Below are 22895 nucleotides of genomic sequence, written 5' to 3' on the forward strand. Positions count from 1 at the left end.
CATATAGATGAGATTGCAGGATGTAGTAATAATGTTGAAGTTAAAAGTGTAGCACAGATTAGAAAGGAACACAAAATAACATCAAACTGACCGATGGGTTAAAATAAAACTCTTCTGACCTGTTAGATTAATTATTTTTTGGACACTTAAGAGAAGAAAGATGTCAATAAAATCTGATTTATAAAAAAATACGCACTTTTTTAAATTTAATGTATTTAAAATGAGTTTCTTAAATTTGTAATACTCTGTAAATTTCTATTAACTTTTACAAATAGTTAAATTGTGTAAAACATTTTGATGAAAATTTTTTTCAATTTTAAGACTATCGTTAAATATGAAATTCTTACTTTTCGTCAATTATTTTAAAAACTGCTTTGCGATCAGTATATCATGTACATCTGTAAACTACATATTTCTATATCAATATACCAAAATCCATAATTTGGACAAGAACGTTGTTATGATATTTAGTCTATAATAAAGTAGTTCACTAATTCAAATTCAATTAAATAAAGAATTTCTTCAAACCACACTTAATTGACTGTTTTACTGCTATATTTTTCGTTCTTAAGATTTAAGTAACCCAAAAGAGTCAATAATATTGGTTTAAATGAAACTAGGTAAACAACAGAACTGGACACTATAGAACTAAATTATAAAAATTAATATTTTTTAAGAAAACTAATTTTCAAACTTTTCAGCATAAAATCTGCGTATGATAATTACAATAATATTATATAAATTGAACAAATTTAATTTAGTATTATTGAACAAATCAATTCTAAATAAAATTAAATGCAGTTATGTTCAATAACTTATAAAAAAGTACATTAATCAGTCTAATTGTTATACATAATATACCTAACATCTAATTCAAACAGTTTAATTTTATAACTAAATCACTTAATTAAATCATTTTATTACTAAAAAAATGTGACAGTAAATAATAAGAAATATTAAGAATGCCATTTTAATTATAGAAAAATCGGTAATTTCAAAAGGAACCATATAAAATTACAGCAAATAAAAGATAAAGTGATTAATCTTCTATTGTTTTTGGCTACAATCAACTGATTTTCATCATTTACTGCCCTGATTCATTTGTTTTGAAAGTCATCATCACTATGTGCGACCTCTAATGATGGCCTTTGTGGAGAAAATATTTTGAATTACTTTGCATTTGAAGAAATAGAAACTTTTCACTCGTATATGCTCATTACATTTTTGAAATTGAATTTATGTTGTTGATCGGGTGTATAAAAAGGATTATAATATTTTGATATTACATATGCTTATTGTTCACTAGTTGAAAAGATACAAATAAGGAATAAATAAAAATAAATATTTTGATATAGTTTCAGAATTAATTGAGTGGTCCTTCTGACATCTGAAAATATAAAATATCCAAATTTATTTCTAAGAGAAAGCCAGTGGATTAAACATGAATACCAAATTTTATTAAAATACTACAATTTGTTCTTGAAATATACATATAGAAAACTAAATGTTTCTGGATGTAGATGATTTTTTATTATACATAAAATTATATAACAGACTCAAAATATCATTTGCTAGTTGGAAGATTTACCAGATAAGAAGTAAATTTAAATTTATTAATTTGAGGATCTAATACATCTGGTAAAATTATAAAATAGATTTAAATAAAATCTAGTCAATTGCAATAGATAAATAATCATAAGACTACAAATAAATAACAGGTAATGACTATCTGATCTGCAGTTTTATTAAATTAAAGGAAATTGCTGCTATATCAACACAAATTTTTGTTTAAGTTTAAAATATTCATTAAAAGACTGAAGGTGGGACTTATCAAAATACTGATGTTTGATGCTTTCCCCACTACTTAAGAGAGAAAAAAAAAAGTTGCGACTGCTTTTCTCATCGATGCATTGATAACTACTGTCATACACTGTTTGATTCTAAGTTCAGATTAACAGTAATTACATTCTAATTGATTTTGCTGTCGTCAATTATAATATAAAATAACCTTCCTTGATTTACCAGGAACAACATGATACATGATAGCAACATTTCTTCCGCATTTTAAATGGTGTACTTTGCAATGAGAAGTATTTATTTATATATTATTTTTTTGAAAATTTAAAAAGGGAAATGGGTAGGACAAATGTGGATATAGTAGGAATTAGTGAGGTTCGGTGGGAGGAGGAAGGCGACTTTTGGTCAGGTGATTTTAGAGTAATTAACTCAGCGTCAAATAATGGGTAGGCAGGAGTAGGTTTCGTGATGAACAAGAAGATAGGGAGGAGAGTGGAGTATTTCAAAACACATAGCGATAGAATCATTGTAATAAGGATAAAATCAAAACCTAAACCGACAACGATTGTTAACGTCTATATGCCTACAAGCGCCCATGATGATGATGAGGTAGAGTGTGTATACGAAGAGATTGATGAAGCAATTAAACACGTAAAAGGAGATGAAAATTTAATAATAGTTGGAGATTGGAATGCAAGCATTGGAAAAGGCAAGGAAGGAAATATAGTGGGTGAATACGGGCTGGGCAAAAGGAATGAAAGAGGGGACCGACTTATAGAATTTTGCACGAAGTATAATTTAGTAATTGCCAACACCCAATTTAAAAATCATAATAGAAGAATATACACTTGGAAAAAGCCAGGCGATACTGGAAGGTATCAGATAGATTATATCATGGTTAAGCAAAGATTTAGAAATCAACTCGTTGACTGCAAAACTTACCCTGGAGCAGACATTGATAGCGACCATAATTTGGTGATAATGAAATGTAGATTGGGGTTTAAAAACCTGAAGAAAAGGTGTCAGATGAATCGGTGGAATTTAGAGAAGCTTGAGGAAGAGGAGGTAAAGAAGATTTTTGAGGAGAACATCGCAAGAGGTCTGAGTAAAAAAGATAAGGTAGAAAACGTAGAAGAAGAATGGGAAAATGTTAAAAAGGAAATTCTTAAATCAGCAGAAGCAAACTTAGGCGGAATAAAGAGAACCGGTAGAAAACCTTGGGTTTCAGACGATATATTGCAGCTGATGGATGAACGTAGAAAATATAAGAATGCTAGTGATGAAGAAAGTAAAAGGAACTATCGGAAATTAAGAAATGCTATAAACAGGAAGTGCAAACTGGTGAAAGAAGAGTGGATTAAAGAAAAGTGTTCAGAAGTGGAAAGAGAAATGAACATTGGTAAAATAGATGGAGCATACAGGAAAGTTAAGGAAAATTTTGGGGTACCTAAATTAAAATCTAATAATGTGTTAAACAAAGATGTTACCCCAATATATAATACAAAAGGTAAAGTCGATAGATGGGTGGAATACATTGAAGAGTTATATGGAGGAAATGAATTAGAAAATGGTGTTATAGAGGAAGAAGAGGAAGTTGAAGAGGATGAAATGGGAGAAACAATACTGAGATCTGAATTTAAGAGAGCATTAAAAGATTTAAATGGCAGAAAGGCTCCTGGAATAGACGGAATACCTGTAGAATTACTGCGCAGTGCAGGTGAGGAAGCGATTGATAGATTATACAAACTGATGTGTAATATTTATGAAAATGGGGAATTTCCATCAGACTTCAAAAAAAGTGTTATAGTTATGATACCAAAGAAAGCAGGGGCAGATAAATGTGAAGAATACAGAACAATTAGTTTAATTAGTCATGCATCAAAAATCTTAACTAGAATTTTATACAGAAGAATTGAGAGGAGAGTGGAAGAAGTGTTAGGAGAAGACCAATTTGGTTTCAAGAAAAGTATAGGGACAAGGGAAGCAATTTTAGGCCTCAGATTAATAGTAGAAGGAAGATTAAAGAAAAACAAACCAACATACTTGGCGTTTATAGACCTAGAAAAGGCTTTTGATAACGTAGACTGGAATAAAATGTTCAGCATTTTAAAAAAATTAGGGTTCAAATACAGAGATAGAAGAACAATTGCTAACATGTACAGGAACCAAACGGCAACAATAACAATTGAAGAACATAAGAAAGAAGCCCTAATAAGAAAGGGAGTCCGACAAGGATGTTCCCTATCTCCGTTACTTTTTAATCTTTACATGGAACTAGCAGTTAATGATGTTAAAGAACAATTTAGATTCGGAGTAACAGTACAAGGTGAAAAGATAAAGATGCTACGATTTGCTGATGATATAGTAATTCTAGCCGAGAGTAAAAAGGATTTAGAAGAAACAATGAACGGCATAGATGAAGTCCTACGCAAGAACTATCGCATGAAAATAAACAAGAACAAAACAAAAGTAATGAAATGTAGTAGAAATAACAAAGATGGACCGCTGAATGTGAAAATAGGAGGAGAAAAGATTATGGAGGTAGAAGAATTTTGTTATTTGCGAAGTAAAATTACTAAAGATGGACGAAGCAGGAGCGATATAAAATGCCGAATAGCACAAGCTAAACGAGCCTTCAGTAAGAAATATAATTTGTTTACATCAAAAATTAATTTAAATGTCAGGAAAAGATTTTTGAAAGTGTATGTTTGGAGTGTCGCTTGATATGGAAGTGAAACTTGGACAATCGGAGTATCTGAGAAGAAAAGATTAGAAGCTTTTGAAATGTGGTGCTATAGGAGAATGTTAAAAATCAGATGGGTGGATAAAGTGACAAATGAAAAGGTATTGCGGCAAATAGAGGAAGAAAGAAGCATTTGGAAAAATATAGTTAAAAGAAGAGACAGACTTATAGGCCACATACTAAGGCATCCTGGAATAGTCGCTTTAATATTGGAAGGACAGGTAGAAGGGAAAAATTGTGTAGGCAGGCCACGTTTGGAGTATGTAAAACAAATTGTTGGGGATGTAGGATGTAGAGGGTATACTGAAATGAAACGACTAGCACTAGATAGGGAATCTTGGAGAGCTGCATCAAACCAGTCAAATGACTGAAGACAAAAAAAAAAAAAAAAAATATTATTTTATGAGAACTGTAAACAATCTACCCATAAAAACTAACCTCACAATAAACATGTAATAAAATCGAATTAAAAATATCAGTCGATCAAACAATATGTTAGATCAGGTAAATTAAAAATCAAATTATAACTTCTTAAAAAACAAAAAATTAAAAAACCTACAAATTATTTTCAGAATTAAAATAATGATTAACATTAATAAATTAATTTCTAAATTAAATTATTAATGGCTGAGTAATCCCGGTAATAAATTTTATAAGTGATCATCTTACACATATGTACTCCATAAATCTTATCACAAAATAATAAAAGAAATTGCAAATTTTAAATAATTAAAAAAACACATTTTCATATTTATACATGATTTCTAATGAATGATTTTATCACTGTTTTTTTTCTTCAATTATTGTAATAAATTACCTAATAGGATTAAAAAGAATGTTAGAGATACTAATAATAAAAGAATAAATTCATAAAATATTTTGTGTGATAAAACATATTCAACCTCAAAAACTTTATTCCAAGGAAAGTGTCAAAAATTATTTTTTATTGATATAAAACATTTCTGTCTAAAAAAAATTGTATATAAAGGACTTTATTTATTTATGTACACAGTAACAACAGGCTTACAGCCTCTTACTGTTACTAGATGATAAATGAATTTTGTAGCATGTGAAAAATGCTATCCCTGATTGGGATTTGAACCTGGGAATATAGAAGTAATCTGACAAAGTTTGGTCAATATCGCTCCAGTAGTTCTGGAGGTAAAGGTGATTTAGAGGCAAACACCAAACACAGATACATATGAAACATTAACATCTGAAAAATTCTCATCTGGTTTTTGGGTTCCTTAGGTGTCAAAACATCAAGATCCAGTAAAAACCTCATATGCCCAAACTGTCGACCTGAGACCGTTCCTGAGATGTGTAGTTAATTGAAATCCCCAACCACCAATTAATACCAGTGTCTACGATCTAGCATATACTTTCTTTTCTAGAGCTATCAAGACACGAAAGTAAAAGAAATATGACTGCAATCTGGTAATAAAGGTTCTGAACTACCTCCAAAATAATTATTATTATGTTCACAGAATTCTGTTTCAGAGTTTAAACCAAGCACCATTCCTAAATAATGTATTCAGTATTTCATAATAAGACTATGACCACAAAGATTTTTATGCTTTTGTTACTGCTGTTTACCTTTTTTTTGTTGAGTGAATTTCGGTCTGTCGTTGCTAAATCCCTCTGAAGTTATGTTGTGCTGTTAGTAATTGTGCTTTAACATAGTACAAGTCATTTTTAGTTTTACAGCAAGAGGCTAGGTCTGCTAAAGATACACAGTGACATATTAAACAATAACAAATCAGGTCCCAAAGTTTGAAAAACTATTTAAAATCATCTGAATACATACAAATAAATAAAACTAAAATTCTTACGTATTAAGAAGCAATTATTAATTTTCTATTAAGGTTTCGGTAGCTGCTACATAAATGTTTAACTGTCAAATATCTTAAAACTGTAGTTTTGAGACAGTGTATAGTTCCACAGTTATTTTAAAAATACTAGACAATTATTGTAAGAGCCACACCTACGATGTTTATATATGTTATAAAAAGGTATACATAGAACATCAGCACTTATGATACATTTCATACTAACAAGTGAAATAAATAAATAACACAGGTTTAAAGTTAACAGAGTTCCAGTTTACATTATTCAATTGTGTTCATTTTTTCTACCTTTCTTGGCTGAAATATAAAATTTATTTGGGATAAAGCAATAGAGTGCTACATTTAAGACTGTGATCTGGCCAGTAAAAAAGTCATGATAAAATGTAATTAAGATTAATATTTATAAAAAATTTATCCTCTTAATTTACTTACATTTTTAAATGGAAGAAGCAACTCCTTGATATTCTACTAAAATCTGTCATAAAAATTCTATTAAGGGATTTCAAAGCTAAATTTAAAAAAAATACTGCTTTCAAAATAATTCTCTATTATTTTAAAATAATACTAGGTAAAATGGAATCTACTTCTTAATCTCAATAGATATCTACTAAAACTTAATATTAAAAAAAGAAAAATCTTCATGCTCTTTAATAACATTATTCAAATTTCTAGAAAGATATGTCATTTCATAAATATAAACAATGCTTGGATTTATGCATCTTAATAGATATATTTAATTTAATTAAACCTTCTTTAAATATTAAATATATTTCAATGTTAAAAAACAATGCAGCACTTGCATCCTAGCAGCAGAATTATCCTCCCCTGTATTAAGCATTTTGTAGAAATTTCTATTTCATCAGAATATTTAATGTGAAAATTAAATTGAAACCATAATTAAAATATTAAAAATGTAGATAGGTAAGTTTATCATCTCAGTTGTTGAGATTTATTTTATATCAGCTTAATTTCATAATCATAGATTTAATTTAATTTCCAGATAAAATGTTCTGTTGAAGCAGAGATCTCTTAAATGCGAGAGAAAAAATAAATCATTAATGGAAAAATTATTTTAAGAAATGGAACAAAAACAGCAGTATTTTCCAAAACAGAGAGACAGATAAAACTTAGCTTAAGTACTCTCAAATAATACAAATTATAGACCGATAATTATAAAAGAGAATTGTAGAATTATAGACCCATAATGAGAAAACAAAGCTAGATTAATATTTTATGACTACAACTGGCAGGCTAGCTGTATATGTGAAAAGTTTATATAAAGCTTTTGACCTTCAACAAAATTTTTTCAATAAATTAAATAAAATTACTTACATACTGAGGAAAATGTTAACATGTTGAAAAATATTAAAAATTAACTGGATTTTCATCGATCCACTTTGAACATTCAGTCGGCTAAGTATATAGAACAAGATTATTATTTAGATATAAAGGTAAATAATGACAAAATGATATTCCAGATAAGTTTCTTTTTGGAACAGAATTTTTCAACGAGGACATTAACCTATAATTTACTTGTGAAAAAACCTAACTTAAAACCAATTTTCATGATTCTTTATACATTTATACGACAATTTTCAGCAGGAAGAACCTTATCAATAGGATCTTAAAAATTCAGCAAGATCTTATTTAAGGAACAATTGAAGGTAATCACAAAAAATCTATACACAAGTAAAAATGATTAAGAAATCTAGCTCTTTCTATTTTTAAATATATATTTTTATTATTTGAAAATTTAAATAACCAAATTGTGATAAGTTAAATACTTCTTTATTATAATAAATTAATTATCACTGAATATAAACTTTATCTATTACAGTAAAAAAATAATAAAAATGTATAAAGACAATATATTTAAACAAAGTATTACAAAAGAACTACACGTACAACAAAATATATTTTTTTTTATAATCCCTTTCAATTAAATTGTTATAATAAAAAGACTACCCTTACATAAAAAAATAAAAAAAAAGGTCCAAAAATAAATAAAACCTGAGTAAATAAATAAAAAAATAAAATTAAGATTGAACGATTCCTAATTAATCATTTAAGTTCATTATTTCACCTTTGGCTAATTAGTAACAACTAGATTATTTGAGTAAATATACACATAAACAAATATATATTCTTTTTTTACTGGAATCACAGATACTAAGTAGTATAATAATATTTACGAGATCAAAATACTAATATTTGGCTAAATTTATAGAGTAGTAATTTGTTAATAATGACTAGTAAAAATATGATTACATAAAATAGTATCGATTATCTAAATAATAATTATTAATATTCTACAAACTACAATGAAGTTGGAATAATTAACAATATAGTAAATTTTTAATAAATGGCTAGTGAGTAGTCGGTACATGCGGCTTACTAGTTTTAGTTAACCAGTCACGTAATCCTCGTGTTCGATCGGCGATATCAGCAGTTTGTGCTCTAATATAATACTGATCCGTAATCATTTTGGATGAATCAGTTGGATGATAATCGTAAAGCTGCAATGGAGGTGGTGGACTCAACTCTAAAAAAAAATTACACAAAACCATTAATAAGCGACTAAAAGTATATATAACATTTTAACTGAAAAACTGAGTTACAGAAAACTGTGTTCCAGATGGGTACCTAAAATGTTGACAGAAACACACAAAGAAGACAGTCTTGCTGTAGCTCAAACATTTTTGAGACGCTATGAAAATGATGGTGATGATTTATAGAAATACGTTACCAGCGATGAAACGTGGATATCTTATTCAAATCTTGAGACAAAGCAGCAATCAATGCTATGGCAGCATTCATCATCCCCAAAACCCAAAAAGTTTAAGCAAGAAAGTTCAATGAAAAAGCTTACGCCTACTATGGTTTTTTAGGACGCTGATTGCATTTCTTGAACGTAGAACAACTGTTCCACTGAACTGATGTGTACTGTGAGATGCTTACAAAACTTAGATGTTCAATTCAAAACAAAAGGCGTGGAAAGCTAACCGATGGGATTTTGTTTCTACACAATGACGCCCAATCTCACATGGTAAACAAAACCACTGAACAATTTGATGATTTTGTTGGAAAATTTTCAAACATCTGCCCTACAGTCTGGATCTTGCACAGAGTGATTATTACCTTTTTCTCCATTTAAAACAATGGCTTGCATCGCAGAAGTTTGAAGATGATGAGGAATTGCGACACAGAGTAATTAATTGGTTTAAATCACAGGCAGGAGAATTCTTCAGTAATGGAATAATGAAGCTGGTAAGTCAATATAAAAAATGTACTGCAGTGAATGGTGAATATGTAGAAAAATAGCATATATATATATATAAGTTTATTTTGTTATAATAAAGTTTTTTTCTATTTCGCTTATTTCATTTTTATATCAAAACGGCTCTTAATTAAAAAAAAAAAATGCCTGGTGTAAAAATAGATCTTAAGAAGACTAGAAGAGGTAAGTTTATGATAGTCTTAGAAAGATCCGAATAGGTTGATAGATAATTTATTACGACATCCAGTTTCAGCTAATTTGGGTCCAAAGGGATGTATAATGCGTACACGTTATAGAGGAAGAGAAAGGTTGGCATTTAAAAAAACAGCTGATATATATTAATTATATTGAAGTGAAAAGATCAACAAAGAACAGAAAGTAATGAAAACCAAAAACTACAAAAAAAAAGTGTCTTATGGTTTATAAGCTTGGAGGAACTTAGTATAAGTGGAGAGAAATGTTGAGAAAAGGAAGAGCAATGGAAACAATAAGAAAACGTATTGGAGAATAAGTGGAAATGATAAAACAGCATGATTTATACATGACCTCAAATCACAAACAATTCCTCAGTAAGATGCCAAGAGATCACCCAAGAATATATTTCATGGAAAAATAAAGGCTTGAAAAAAGGGAGAATGACAACATGGGAGAAGATATCAACAAATTATGAGGGAGGCAAAAATTCATCAAGTAATGTCAATTTAGAGAATACAGTAAATAGAGAATAGAGTAACTGCAGCAGTCCTTCTCTTCTCTTCATCAAATCTACAACAAAAGTTGTAGATTTCTGCATGAACTACAACTTTTATATTGGAAAATTTTTTTTTTAACCCCCAACTCACCAAAATCAACCATTCACAACCCCCACTCATGCATTTATTTTTTTTTAATGTTTATTATAAGCCCCTTTACCATTTCCACTTATAAAAGTCTAGGTAATAAAATTTTTTTTCCTTCTAAATGAGTTATTTTGATCGGTCTAAAATATTTTTCTAATACTATATAATTGAGCTGCTTGATACAGTTCTTCAGAGAGGAATCTTTGATTACAAAATAGCATCTATTTAAACCATTTTTTTTAATAAATTACATTTAACATGTTAATAGAGCCTTCTCTAGCTTGACACAAAGCAACTATTCCATACTTATAATTGAGGGATCAAGATGTATATTCTTCACAGATAACAAAGACAATCAAAAGAAAAATTTTAGGTTTTTTTTTAATATCGTCACTTCTGTAATAAATATTTTCAACAGGAGACACTTAAAATATTTATCAGGAGATATTGCTTTGTGTGATTGCATGGTGCCAGCCATTTTATTATTATTCAGATCATTATTTATTTTTTTACCCAATCTTTTTGTAAAATTTAAATCATCTGATTCAACATTATTGATAATGTAATTTTTGAAAATTCAATCTCTTTGATAAATTGTTAATTAAATTAGTTACTCTGACTGATAACTCAATTTCTTTCTTTAAATTTTAAAACTGAGTTTTATATCAATCAAAATTCCAGTAATTTTGCTTATTTCATTATTAAATAAGTACTTTCTTAATCGAGAAAAATTTATTTTATTAGCAATGATTTTCTGTGGTATTATTTTACCTTTTGCACTAAAAGGCAATTTATATCGTGCATTGGAGATTACAGTAAGGCAAGTAAAACCAGTAAATAATATTCAAGGTCAATAAACAAATAGAAATGGTTGTAAGTAAATAGCAAACTGTATTTAATAGTTCATATAAATTCATAGTTTTCTTATAAAAGCCTTGCTAATTTTTGCACAGAAATGCATGAAACTTTCAGGAAATCAGCATTAATACCAACAGAACACACTGGAGCAGTTTCGTTTTTTCACTTCACAGTCAACGCAAAAAAAAATACCCTTAACAGTAAAAGGAAACAGCCCAACTAAATAGTGATACACAAGCAGCCTACAACACAGCCAAAACATACTGCAATGAAAATGACCTACTCTTAAATGCGAAAAAATTGTATATGTACTCTATAATCTAGAACGAAAGGCTCAGGAAAGACTACAGAGCTCAAGGCTCTTTCAGAACACACAACTAAATATCTTGATAGTTCCCACACAGAGAGTCATGATTCAACAAATTAAAAACAATCAAGTGCCTGGCAGGCCTTGACTACCAGGAGAGTTGCAGGACAGCTTTCAAGGAGCTTAGATACTAACAGTGGTGCCATTATGTACCAGTGATGTTGTACTAGATACCATCTCCACAGAACAGGTTCAGAGATGCCCATCACCCTCAACACATGCAACTCAACAAAATTTATGCTGCCATACACTGCCTGAGCCTCTACTCCAAGTACAAGGGAGTACTATACACAACCTGCCAGATGACATGAAAAAATAAGCACCAAAGACATTCAAGAACAAGCTACACCAATGGCTAAAACAGAAACCCTTTTACACAGAGGGTGTTTCTAAACTGGAGAAGTGGTTTTTGAATTCTACACATGTATTTATAGTTGCACCCTTTTAACTGTACAACTGTATATCTTTGATGCTATTTCTACACTCTACATTTATGAAAATAAAGAATCGAATCACATTAATAGATGATGTTCTCCCTATCACAGTCAGCATCCAACTCAATGATAACTCTTTTAACATTATCAGTTTTCTCTATATTTTATGTTTCTATTCTTACACAACTGCATGCTTATTTACTTCTCTGTTTAGTGATTGTAAACGTCCTGAAAATTTAACTTTCTAAATTCAAAAATTTTATGTTCATAACAAAAAAAGAACATATAAAAATAAATTAAAACATTTAACCATTAGATAAAAAAATTTGTATGTTTACATTTTTTCAAGTATTAATAAATTACCTATAAATTTAAACTGTCTAAATTTTACAATGTTTTGTTTGATCTCTGGCAGTATGAAATGCATGACATCACACAATCCTTACAGGGCTCCAGTACTAGAGTTATTGTTCCTGTTAAATTATACATATTAATATATACTTTTACAGAAAATTAATCTTTAATCTTTGCTTGAATTTATTTACATTTTAAAGAGTTTTAAGTACTATGATTATAGGCCATTAAATATCAGAAAACTTACAAAGATGGAAACTGAGAGATGTATGCCATAAGTAAGGGCAAGGTGCTAATAAAAAGTAATCAGCAACAGTATGATTGCCCAAGTGCAACAGATTCAATCAATCAAATTGGTATCTATCAAATGTCATGTTAGTAATTAATTGTAATTTGCTTTCCTGTGAGAGTAATGCTATCTTAACTTTAAACAAATCAACTGGTTAAGAACTCAAATTTTTTCAGAATCTCAATGCTAAAAGTCTTAAATACTGTCAAATTTTACATTGAATGTCAGAGATTTTTGAGTCTAAAGTAATACTGAAAGGAAAATAAAGTGGAAATGTTGTAAGGTTAGCAAAGCCCTTCATTTGAGAATGAATGAATGAATGATGATGAAAGAAGTAGAGGGCCTGAGGAAAGAAACTGTTGAACAAATGAATCAAAAGTTCAAGAACACTGATGAATCAAATTTAATTTCCAGACATTTTACAAAGAACAGTACACAAAATTGCTATTAAATAACTGAGATACTATACATTATGTACAAAGGGGTTCCATAATGTTACTGGTCATGCATAACAGTCAAAAGATGTTATTTGACCATTTTGAAACTTTGGACCAAAGTGAGAAATTGAGATACAATCTTTTTTTTAAGATTTTTATTAAAATATGGAGTTTTCTATACAGTGAAGTACATAGCAAATTTCTTTGTTTTGTTTATTTTCATTTATGTATCTTTTAACAACCTATTTTTGAGTTTATCCAAGCTTTTGCAGATTTATTCAGTATTTCTGACTGTTTAATTACACTTAAAGACATTTTTGCAGTTTCGAGGACAGCTAACAAAGCTGATGACAACTAAGGTATATTATAAGGTATGACAACTACGGTATATATTATTGTTGTTAAACTATAAAAATAAGTTACTGTCATCGGAAGTTTTGTTTGTAGGAATATCATAAAAAACCCATTATTAAAAATAGTTATTACACATTTACCTGGAATCTGCTGCTTTCCAAGAATTGTCCATATTTCTCTAATTTCACAATTAATGTTTTCAAGACTCTGCAGAACATTAAATGATGCATCAGTCCAATATCTTTGAGGACGGCTGTTTATTTTGGCTAAAAAAAGGAATGATATAAAATTAATTAAAAAAATATATATATACACACACACCAAATGTGATAAAAAAGTAATCAGAATTTTTTAGTCTTGTGTGCTACATTTTTTCAATTGAGTTTGTATTTTTCTTATGCAGTGGCAGGACTGTCTACAATGTACATCAATATTTTTGGTCATATTAGATACTTAAAATTTGGGAATTGAGTAATTATTTTATCACAAGTGGTGATTTATTTTGTTTAAATGACAAAGGAAAGGATCTGCTTTAAAAAAAAAGAAAAGTGCACTGAAGTGGTGATGAAGCACTGAAGGCTTTTGGCTGACGATTTTACGTCGGCACCAAGGATTTATGAGTGATACAAATGGTTTTAAGGTGACTGAAAACGACAAAGTGGTTGGATCCTAACACATCAACAACCAATAAAAGACATTGTAGTCAATAATTGTGGAATCACTGTTAAAGAAGCTGCTGAAGAGGTGTGACTCTTACATAATTTTGACTGACATTTTGGGTATCAGAAGCGGCAAAAGTTTTCCCAAATCTGTTGAATTTTTAACAAAAGCAACATCACCCAACAATAGCTGACATCATTAATGACTCAGAATCTGACTCAAATGTGTCATTATAACAGGTGATGAAATGTGGATGTACTATTACAATATTGAAAGGAAGGTCCAATTATCCCAATGGTAGCTTCCTGAAGAACCAAGACAGAAAAAATCACTCCAAGTTTGATCAAATGTTGGGGTTCTCTTACTATTTTTTTTTTTTTTTTTTTTTTTTATACAATGGCATCATTATGAATTTTACTATAAGGTTGTACAGTCAACAAATAGTATTACTTTGCAAATTTACATGAGGCAGTCTAAAGAAAACAACCATGAATGTAAGCAAACAATTCTTGGTTTTTGCACCACAATAATGTTCCAGCTCACATTTCACTATTAATTTGTGATTATTTAGCAAAAAATAACTCTATACTGATGCTGCAACTTTCATATTTTTCAGACACAGTTTATTTTATTAAAACTATATTCAATAAAAATGTTTTACATTATATTTTTTTCAATATATTTATCTTTAGTGGTTACACATTTTTCAAAGTAATGAAATTTTTGAAACATTCCTGGAACTGATTCTTAGAAAAATCCTTAGTTGCTTTATTAATTCACTGATATAAACTATCTGCTTGCATTGCTTTCCTTATAGTGTTATTTTAAATGGGGAGAAAAGTAGAAATCAAGTAGTATTGAGTCAGGAAAGTACGAGGGGACAATCCATACTACATTGCATAATGATATATCTACATGTAAAACAACCTGCATGTTTGTTTTCATTTCAGAATGTTTTTCCTGAGCATTCTAAAGACAATGAAAGATATCAATGTAAGATTCATTGATCACAGTTTGGCCTATTCATGGTGTATAATATCTCATGAATAAAATAAAACTTTCAACAAAGTTTGTTTGAAAAAATGTTAAAGAGGAAATTTTAAAACAAAGGAGATGTGCACAAGATCTTTTTCACCCAACATATTGGAATATCTATAGTTGATCCTATATACAATTATATATATTATAATAATATATAATTATATATATAACTATAAATAATTATTATTTGGCTGGTAGTTTGTTGGAGCTCATAGTACTAAATATTCTGAAGTATATAGATACTTACAAGTCACAGCAGGTAAAAATATTGTAGAGAAAATTTTGGATCTAAAAGTTAGATACGAAAGTTACAAAGTTATCAAATAAAGTAACAGATCATCTTGAAATGCTGTGAAATTGTATTTTATTTTTATTTTAATATATATTTTTTTATTTACTTGGTAATTTATTGTAATTGTATTTTTTTTCTTTACATTACAAACTGTTAGTGTTGATAATCTAAGCACATTGTTCAATACACAATTTTTGAATTCAGATAGTGTTTCAGGATTTGAAAATAATATTAAATTTGTTATGCAAAATAATTTGAACAGATTTTGACTCTTTTCTGGCCGAGTTGCATTGCTTAAATGAATTTCTTAATATTATAGTGTTAACTGAAATATGGATTTATAATTGAGAATTTATTTAACAACAATAATTATAATCCATTTTTCAAATACCATAAATATATACATTAAAATGATGAATAATTTTTATTAACAAAAATATTTTTTGCTGGGATATAGAAATTAATTTTACGGCTGCTGATTTACCATTATTAGAATAAGTATTGAAAGATTAGAATGTTTATTTTGGGATGAGTACAAATTGTAATGAATACCTTACATTAACTTATTAAATGACCCAAAGGAGAGTTACTCTGCACACCTAATAGAAATATTTTGACAGCAAGTAGTATGGACTCAAAACCAATTCTAATAATTTAAATATCTATCGGTATAATTTGTTATGTTTCACTTTGGATTTTTAATAAATGTTTCTATAGAATTACAAATTATTCTGCCTATATTGACCATGAGTTGGTTGAATTATTCATAATTTTCAATAAGAAAATGTGACATGCATGTTTGGTACAGGTATAAAAGATCACATAACTATTGACATAGGACTTAGCACATCTAAAATTAATAATGTAATCAAAAATAGAGATATATCACCCAGGAAAAGGAAAGTTATGAAAAAATGTATCTTAAGTTTAATTTTATATTAAAAATAAGAAATAGAGACTGTGTTTGAAGCTGAATTATATCAGTGGTATCTCTAATATTATTCCAGTTAAAGGAAATGAGCTCTATAAAAACAAACCAACAATGTGTTGGAACAACAAATTATTATAATATGAAGGCTGTCCAGAAAGTAAAAACTATTTATGCATTGCATGTGTGTAGTGTCACACAACAGTGGGTTAAGGCCAACTGGTCTCAGTTGTACTGCTAGTGCTGTACAAAAATTTGTAGCTGCATATTATGGAGTGATTTTATGTGTTTATAATGAATAAAAAGATTGAAAAAAATAAAAATAAATCGACTGTGACGTACAATCAATCATATGATTTTTGAATGCACAAGGTGTTCGTCCTGTGGAAATTCATTTTCAAATTACTGTTGTATATGATGACAGTGTAATGAATGAAGAAAACATAAGAAAATAGTGTCGTTTATTCATGACAGGGAAAACATCTGTTCTGATGAGCAATGCTTAGGACATCCTACTTTCATTATTGAACAGCTGCAAGAGCAAATTGATAGAAATATTAAAGAAAAACGGCATTTCACATTAGATGAATTTAGTGATAACTTTCCTGTTCATTCATGGTCTCTGTTACATGAAAGTGCAGACGACATCAAGACTGCTGTTCGAGAATGGTTTAATGGACTGGCAAAAGACTTCTTCTTTGGAAAAAAAACTGGTATCACAATTTGACAAACACTTGAACTTAAGAGGTAATTATGTGAAAAATAGTTTAAAAAATATAGATTATTATGTAATACAATACAATTTACAAAACAAAAACAGCTTTTACTTTCTGGACGATCCTCATACTAAGTATTTTAGTAGCGAATGATGAAGATGCTAAATCATTATTAATTTGAAAACAGTAAAGGTAAGATCATATGCAATGGAACATACTTAATGATATTTTGATAGGGTGAGAGTGGTTCTTAATAATAAGAAACACTTAATAAGTGTTTGAAACTTCTTGATAACACTGGTTTTACTTCTACTTGCAATATTGTTAAAAAGTTTAACAACTGATTCTTTTTTCTCTCTCGATCTGAGATATCTCTCTAAGGATCACATTTACAAAGCCCAGACTTAATTCTTTTCCAAAAACTCTTTGCCCTTTCACTCATCTTTCTTTTCATCTTGTCAAGTCATTTAGAATTTTTTTTTCTTAAATTTTTAATCTATTTTGCTGATTTCTTTTTCTAACAAATTTTTGTAAATTCTGCCCCAAATAATCTTCTGGAAATATTGCTTGCTGTCTTGTAATGTTACAATTTTATAATTTTGAAAAGGGATTTCTTGTAATACATATCCTTTGTTAAATGATGTGGTATTTATATAAAAATAAAGTATCCACTTACCAACAATTATGAGTGTTGACTATATTATTCCTCCATCATCAGGGATTACTGAATAATTATGAATTTTATAGTTGTGCATATAAATTTTTATAAATGGGAATTAAGATGAAAATAAACTTTAAAATTATTATGTTCATAACAGTTGATTGTCAATAGTACTTATTTAACTTACTTTAACTATTGACAACCAATAATCAACTGTTATGAACATAATTTTAAATTTTATTTTCATTTTAATTCCCATTTATAAAAATTTATAAGGACAACTATAAAATTCATAATTAATCAGTAATCCCTGATGATGCAGGAATAATCTGAAAGCGAATGGATAGTCAATACTCACAACTGTTAGCAAATTGATACTTCATTTTTATATAAATTGTGTAATACCAATGGTGCCAGATTTTAAGAAAATTGAACCTAAACAATATGGCATTTATTAATAATAAAAATAAATATTTACTATTAATATGCTAATAATAATCACTTTATACATTATCTAGTAAAAAAATTAATAAAATACAAGATGTTATCTCTAAAGTAAAGACCTTTTCATTGTAAAAAGATTTATTCTGAAAACTTTATAAATATTTTTTATTTCTCTTATAGTACTTCTCTATAAAATCACCACAAGACTTAAAACATTTATCTTAGTGATACACCAGCTTCAATATATCCTTGTCATATTCTTCTGCCGCCAGTCCATTTAGCCACTGATTAAGAGTATTTTTAAGTTCATCGTCACCTGTGAATTGCTTATCACTCAAAACTTCTTTCAATTTTCTAGACAAATGGTAATCAGAAGTAGCTAAGTCCAAACTACATGATGGGTGATCATAAATTTCCCATCCAAATGTTCTCAGTAAATCACGTGTTGGACATGCAACATGTGGACGTGCATTATCGTGCATCAGGACAACACCGTCAGTAAGTCACCTACGTCACCAATTTTGAATGGCGCACTGTAACTTACAAGGTGTGTTTTTAAAGTACTGTTTTGAAATTCCACCACTGCTATGCTGTGGTCGGCATTCCACAAATGTGCACGATGTACCTGCATCCGTTGGCAAGCCACAGATGTCATTATGGAAATATTCAACTGTGTTTACGTTTGTTTGTGAGTATTTAAAATGTCTTCATTGATCAAGAATCCTGTCGACTGTGAAATACGTGGTGTGATTTGTTTTCTTAGTGCTAAAGGTGTGAAAGTGGCTGAAATTCATTGTCAGATCAGTGAAGTGTATGAAGAAAACATTATGAGCGATGGAATGGTATGAAAATAGGTTAACGCTTTTAAAGATGGCTGCCAGAATGTTCATAATGAGGAATGGAATGGATGACCTTCTGTCATTACTGAAGAATTGGTGCAGAAAGTTGACAAAAAAATGAGAGAGAACAGACACTTTATGATTTCTTTGCTATCTGAAGAGTTTTCTCAAGTTTCAAGAAGTGTTGTCTATGAAATTGTGACCGAATGCTTAAATTATTGACAATTGTGCTCATGCTGGGTACTGAAAATGTTGACTGAGGTGCACAAAACCAAACATTTAGGCAGTGTGTTAACTTTTCTTGAGTGATACAATGTAAAGCGTGATGATCTTTTAAGCCAAATTGTCACAGGCGACGAAACATGGGTGACTTACATTACACCGGAATCAAAGCAGCAATACATGGAATGACAGCATTCAACATCACCTAAGAAAGTGAAGTTTAAGCAAACAATTTCGGACTAGAAAATCATGTATATAGTGTTTTGGGACAGGAAGGGGGTGTTGCTGGTGGAGTTTTTGCCTTGTGGTGACATAATAAACTCTATAATGTATTGTAGACCTTAAAAAAACTGCGCCGTGTAATCCAAAGGTGTGGGTACTTACTTTAAAAACATGCCTTGTACATAGAATTTCGCAACTGGCTTCTGCATTTATAGTGTTCCACGTGGCATAAAATCAATCAACAGTATGTCAAATTGATTCCATAAGACTGTGGCCATTGGATTGCATCCAAATGGCTGTGGTAGTTTGACCTTTGTTGGTCTGGTTGGTGACTGAGGATGACGCCATTCACTTGACTGCTGTTTTCTCTCTGGCGTATAATACAAAATCCATGTTTCATCTCCATTAATAATTGAATTAAGGAACTTATCACCTTTTTCTGTGCAGTGCATCAAAAATTCCAAAGCAGATCCCATTCGGATTTTTTGTGATGTTTCGTTAAGATGTGCGGCACCCAACGTGCACAAAACTTTCTGAAGCCTAAATGGTGACGAACAATGCAACCGATAACAGCTCTTGAAACATCAGGGAAAAGAACGCCTAGGTTGAGATCGTTGAGTGATGATCTTTTCTGATTTCATCATTGACGGGTTTCAACTAGTCCTTGCTGAACGTTCTTCATCATGCACATTAATTCTGTTATTTCTAAACCTATCACACCATTTTGGACGTTTCTTTTATTTATTACATTATCACCATACACAGAAACCTAATACCTATGAATTTCAGCTGGCTTAATGTTTTGATGATTTAAAAGACGTATGACTCCACGTATTTCAGTGGATGGCAACATTGATTTTCCTATTCATTTTATAATGTACACACATAATCAAACATATTACAATGTGACAACAATGCAGAGTATACATTACTAGTGTGGCCATGAATAACACAGGTACGCCAACCTAAGGAGAGAAATTTCCCAGTGGTCTTTACTTTAGAGATATCCCTTGTATAATTTCCCACTAGGTAATAATTCAAAGTATGTTTTTAATATATTGGCAAGTAATTTTCTGCCATACATCTATTATAGAAGATACAATTTTCTAACCCTCTGTCTTAATAAATTCAGAATATGTGACTTGAGTGATAAAAAAGCTGTCGGTGATAAGGGTATTAAACTAGTTTGTACTAAAAAAATTTCTTTAACAGTAGTTCTTATTTTTCAAATTATTTTTAATCTCAGTCTAACTGCATAAGAATTCCCAATGATAACTGATTTTAATGAACATCGAAAGGCAGTATGACAATGTTGAATGTGTTATGGTGAAAGTGTAGATAATTTTTGACTTGCCCTTATAGTTCTGCAGGTCTGATCCCACCAGGTCCTCTAGATTAAAGATATAGAAGACCCGCATCCTTGATACTGGTCCTCATATGTGAGCCCTCTTTTATGTATAGGAACTGCAAAATAAGCCTAATATCTATTGGGTATTGCCAAGCCTCCGAATCCCTACTAAAAATAAATTTCTAAAAAATTCTTACCGTAAGCAGCTGAATCCACATCACTTCCACTAAAACCTGAGCTATGTGATGGTTCTGATAACGAATTTGAGGGAGAAAAGTGTGTTGGAGTAGGTGACAACTGTTCCAATGACAATTCAAGATGTTTTAATCTAATTATTTTTTCTCCTAATAAAGCTTTAGTTCGATGTAAATGTACTTCCATGTCTGTGAGTTCCTTTTCTTCCTGTTATATCATTTAAAGATAAATCAATAAAATGAAATATACAACCAAAAACAGAAATTTACATTACAAAACCTTATACACACAGACCCAATCCATGATTTCTTCATGTATAAATATAACATAAAATAATGGACTGTATTTTGTGAACTAAAAAATTGATCACAGCAACTATGTCTCTAAATTAATTTTTTCAAGTCTTCTTTCAAGAAATTATTTTACAGATACTAATTCTATACTTTCAATACTCTTGTATAAAATTTGCTACAATATGTTTTTTGAAAACTGGAATTACTTTCATCAGGAAATGAAACAATTTTTTTAAAAGAAAATGAGAAAAATTATTATTATATAATGATATAATTATTTGACATTCAGGATAACTGGATTAATTAATGAAAAATCATTCCAAACTACTGCATTTAATACTTTTAACCTATTTGGGTTACAAAACAATTGGGATTAAGGCAGCATTCTGTTATGTTGATTTCCCACAATTAGGGCTTTATTGCCACTGTGATATTCTTCACATAACAAGTGCCAGGCTCACTGAAATACAATTTATATTCAGCTATCAAGTGTTAATCCAAGTGACTTTTCCACTTTATTCACTGGGTGGGTTGGCTGTAAAGTGAACATCATTACTCTCAGAGAATACAACTCTGGCTGGTGCCTCTTGTATCTCATGCACTTCACATCTGTCACAACCATGTGAAAGACTGGGACAGACAGTGTAAAGAAGCAGATTAATGTACTCATTCTGCTGTAAAACAATGTGTTATACACATGTTTCAACTCAGCACGAGAAATAAATTTCGGTATCTAGTTTTTTCCACTAAATTGTATTGTCAGTAGTCAAATTTTCTTTTAATGCACTGACAAACACAAAACTAAGAAAGAAATATGATAACATTTTTAAGAGAGCAATATAATTTCTTGCTCTAGAGTTCTATAATCATTAATTTTGTAGAAGTATACTTTTATATTATCTAACAAAAACTAGTATTTTTGCAACTATTTGACTCATGGCCTAACATACCTTTCCACACATGTTTAAAATGTATGTCACAGCTTGAAATAGAATTGATGAGATTTAACTAATCTTCAAACAATGCAAATGCATTTATAAGATATAAATAACTACAAATAGTTATTTAGTTGTTTAGTTATAAGATATAGTTCATTTATTTATTTATCATATTTCACTTTATCAGTAAAAGGTTACATCAAAATTCAAACAAAAAAAAAAGTACAAAATACATACCTGCTGTAATTGCTGCAATGTAGATGATGTTTGTTTGTGTCTTAATTGAATTTGCTTTGATTCTAATAAATTTCTTTGTTCAGATAATGCTTGTTTAGCCCTTCTGACTGATTCACGTTCTAGATGAAGTCGGTGCCTATAGAATTCTAATTCACAACTCGAACCAGCTGTAATCATACCATTAACAAAATTTAAAAGAAAAATGGATTTTTTATACAAAAAGGCCATTTTTTATTATATTAAAAAAATTTTTTTACACGTAT

The 22895-nt window shown here is 29.6% G+C and overlaps 1 protein-coding gene across 3 annotated transcripts in view; it reads right to left on the minus strand.

The window, feature by feature from the left end:
• The window catches only part of LOC142331035 (uncharacterized), a 160701-nt gene that overhangs the window by 7865 nt on the left and 129941 nt on the right, over positions 1–22895 (minus strand). Inside the window, exons 18-21 of one of the 3 annotated variants that reach the window (XM_075376638.1) lie at positions 22633–22799; positions 21167–21371; positions 13737–13862; positions 8783–8929 (exon numbers count right to left, since the gene is read on the minus strand). In XM_075376638.1, coding sequence (XP_075232753.1) covers positions 8783–8929; positions 13737–13862; positions 21167–21371; positions 22633–22799 — 645 coding nt within the window. Of the gene's footprint in view, positions 1–8176; positions 8930–13736; positions 13863–21166; positions 21372–22632; positions 22800–22895 lie in introns of those variants that run through there. The other 2 variants (XM_075376637.1, XM_075376636.1) reach the window with 2 other exon arrangements.

The sequence above is a fragment of the Lycorma delicatula genome, chromosome 10 (assembly GCF_047948215.1).
Source record: "Lycorma delicatula isolate Av1 chromosome 10, ASM4794821v1, whole genome shotgun sequence".
Taxonomy (NCBI): Eukaryota; Metazoa; Arthropoda; class Insecta; order Hemiptera; family Fulgoridae; genus Lycorma; species Lycorma delicatula.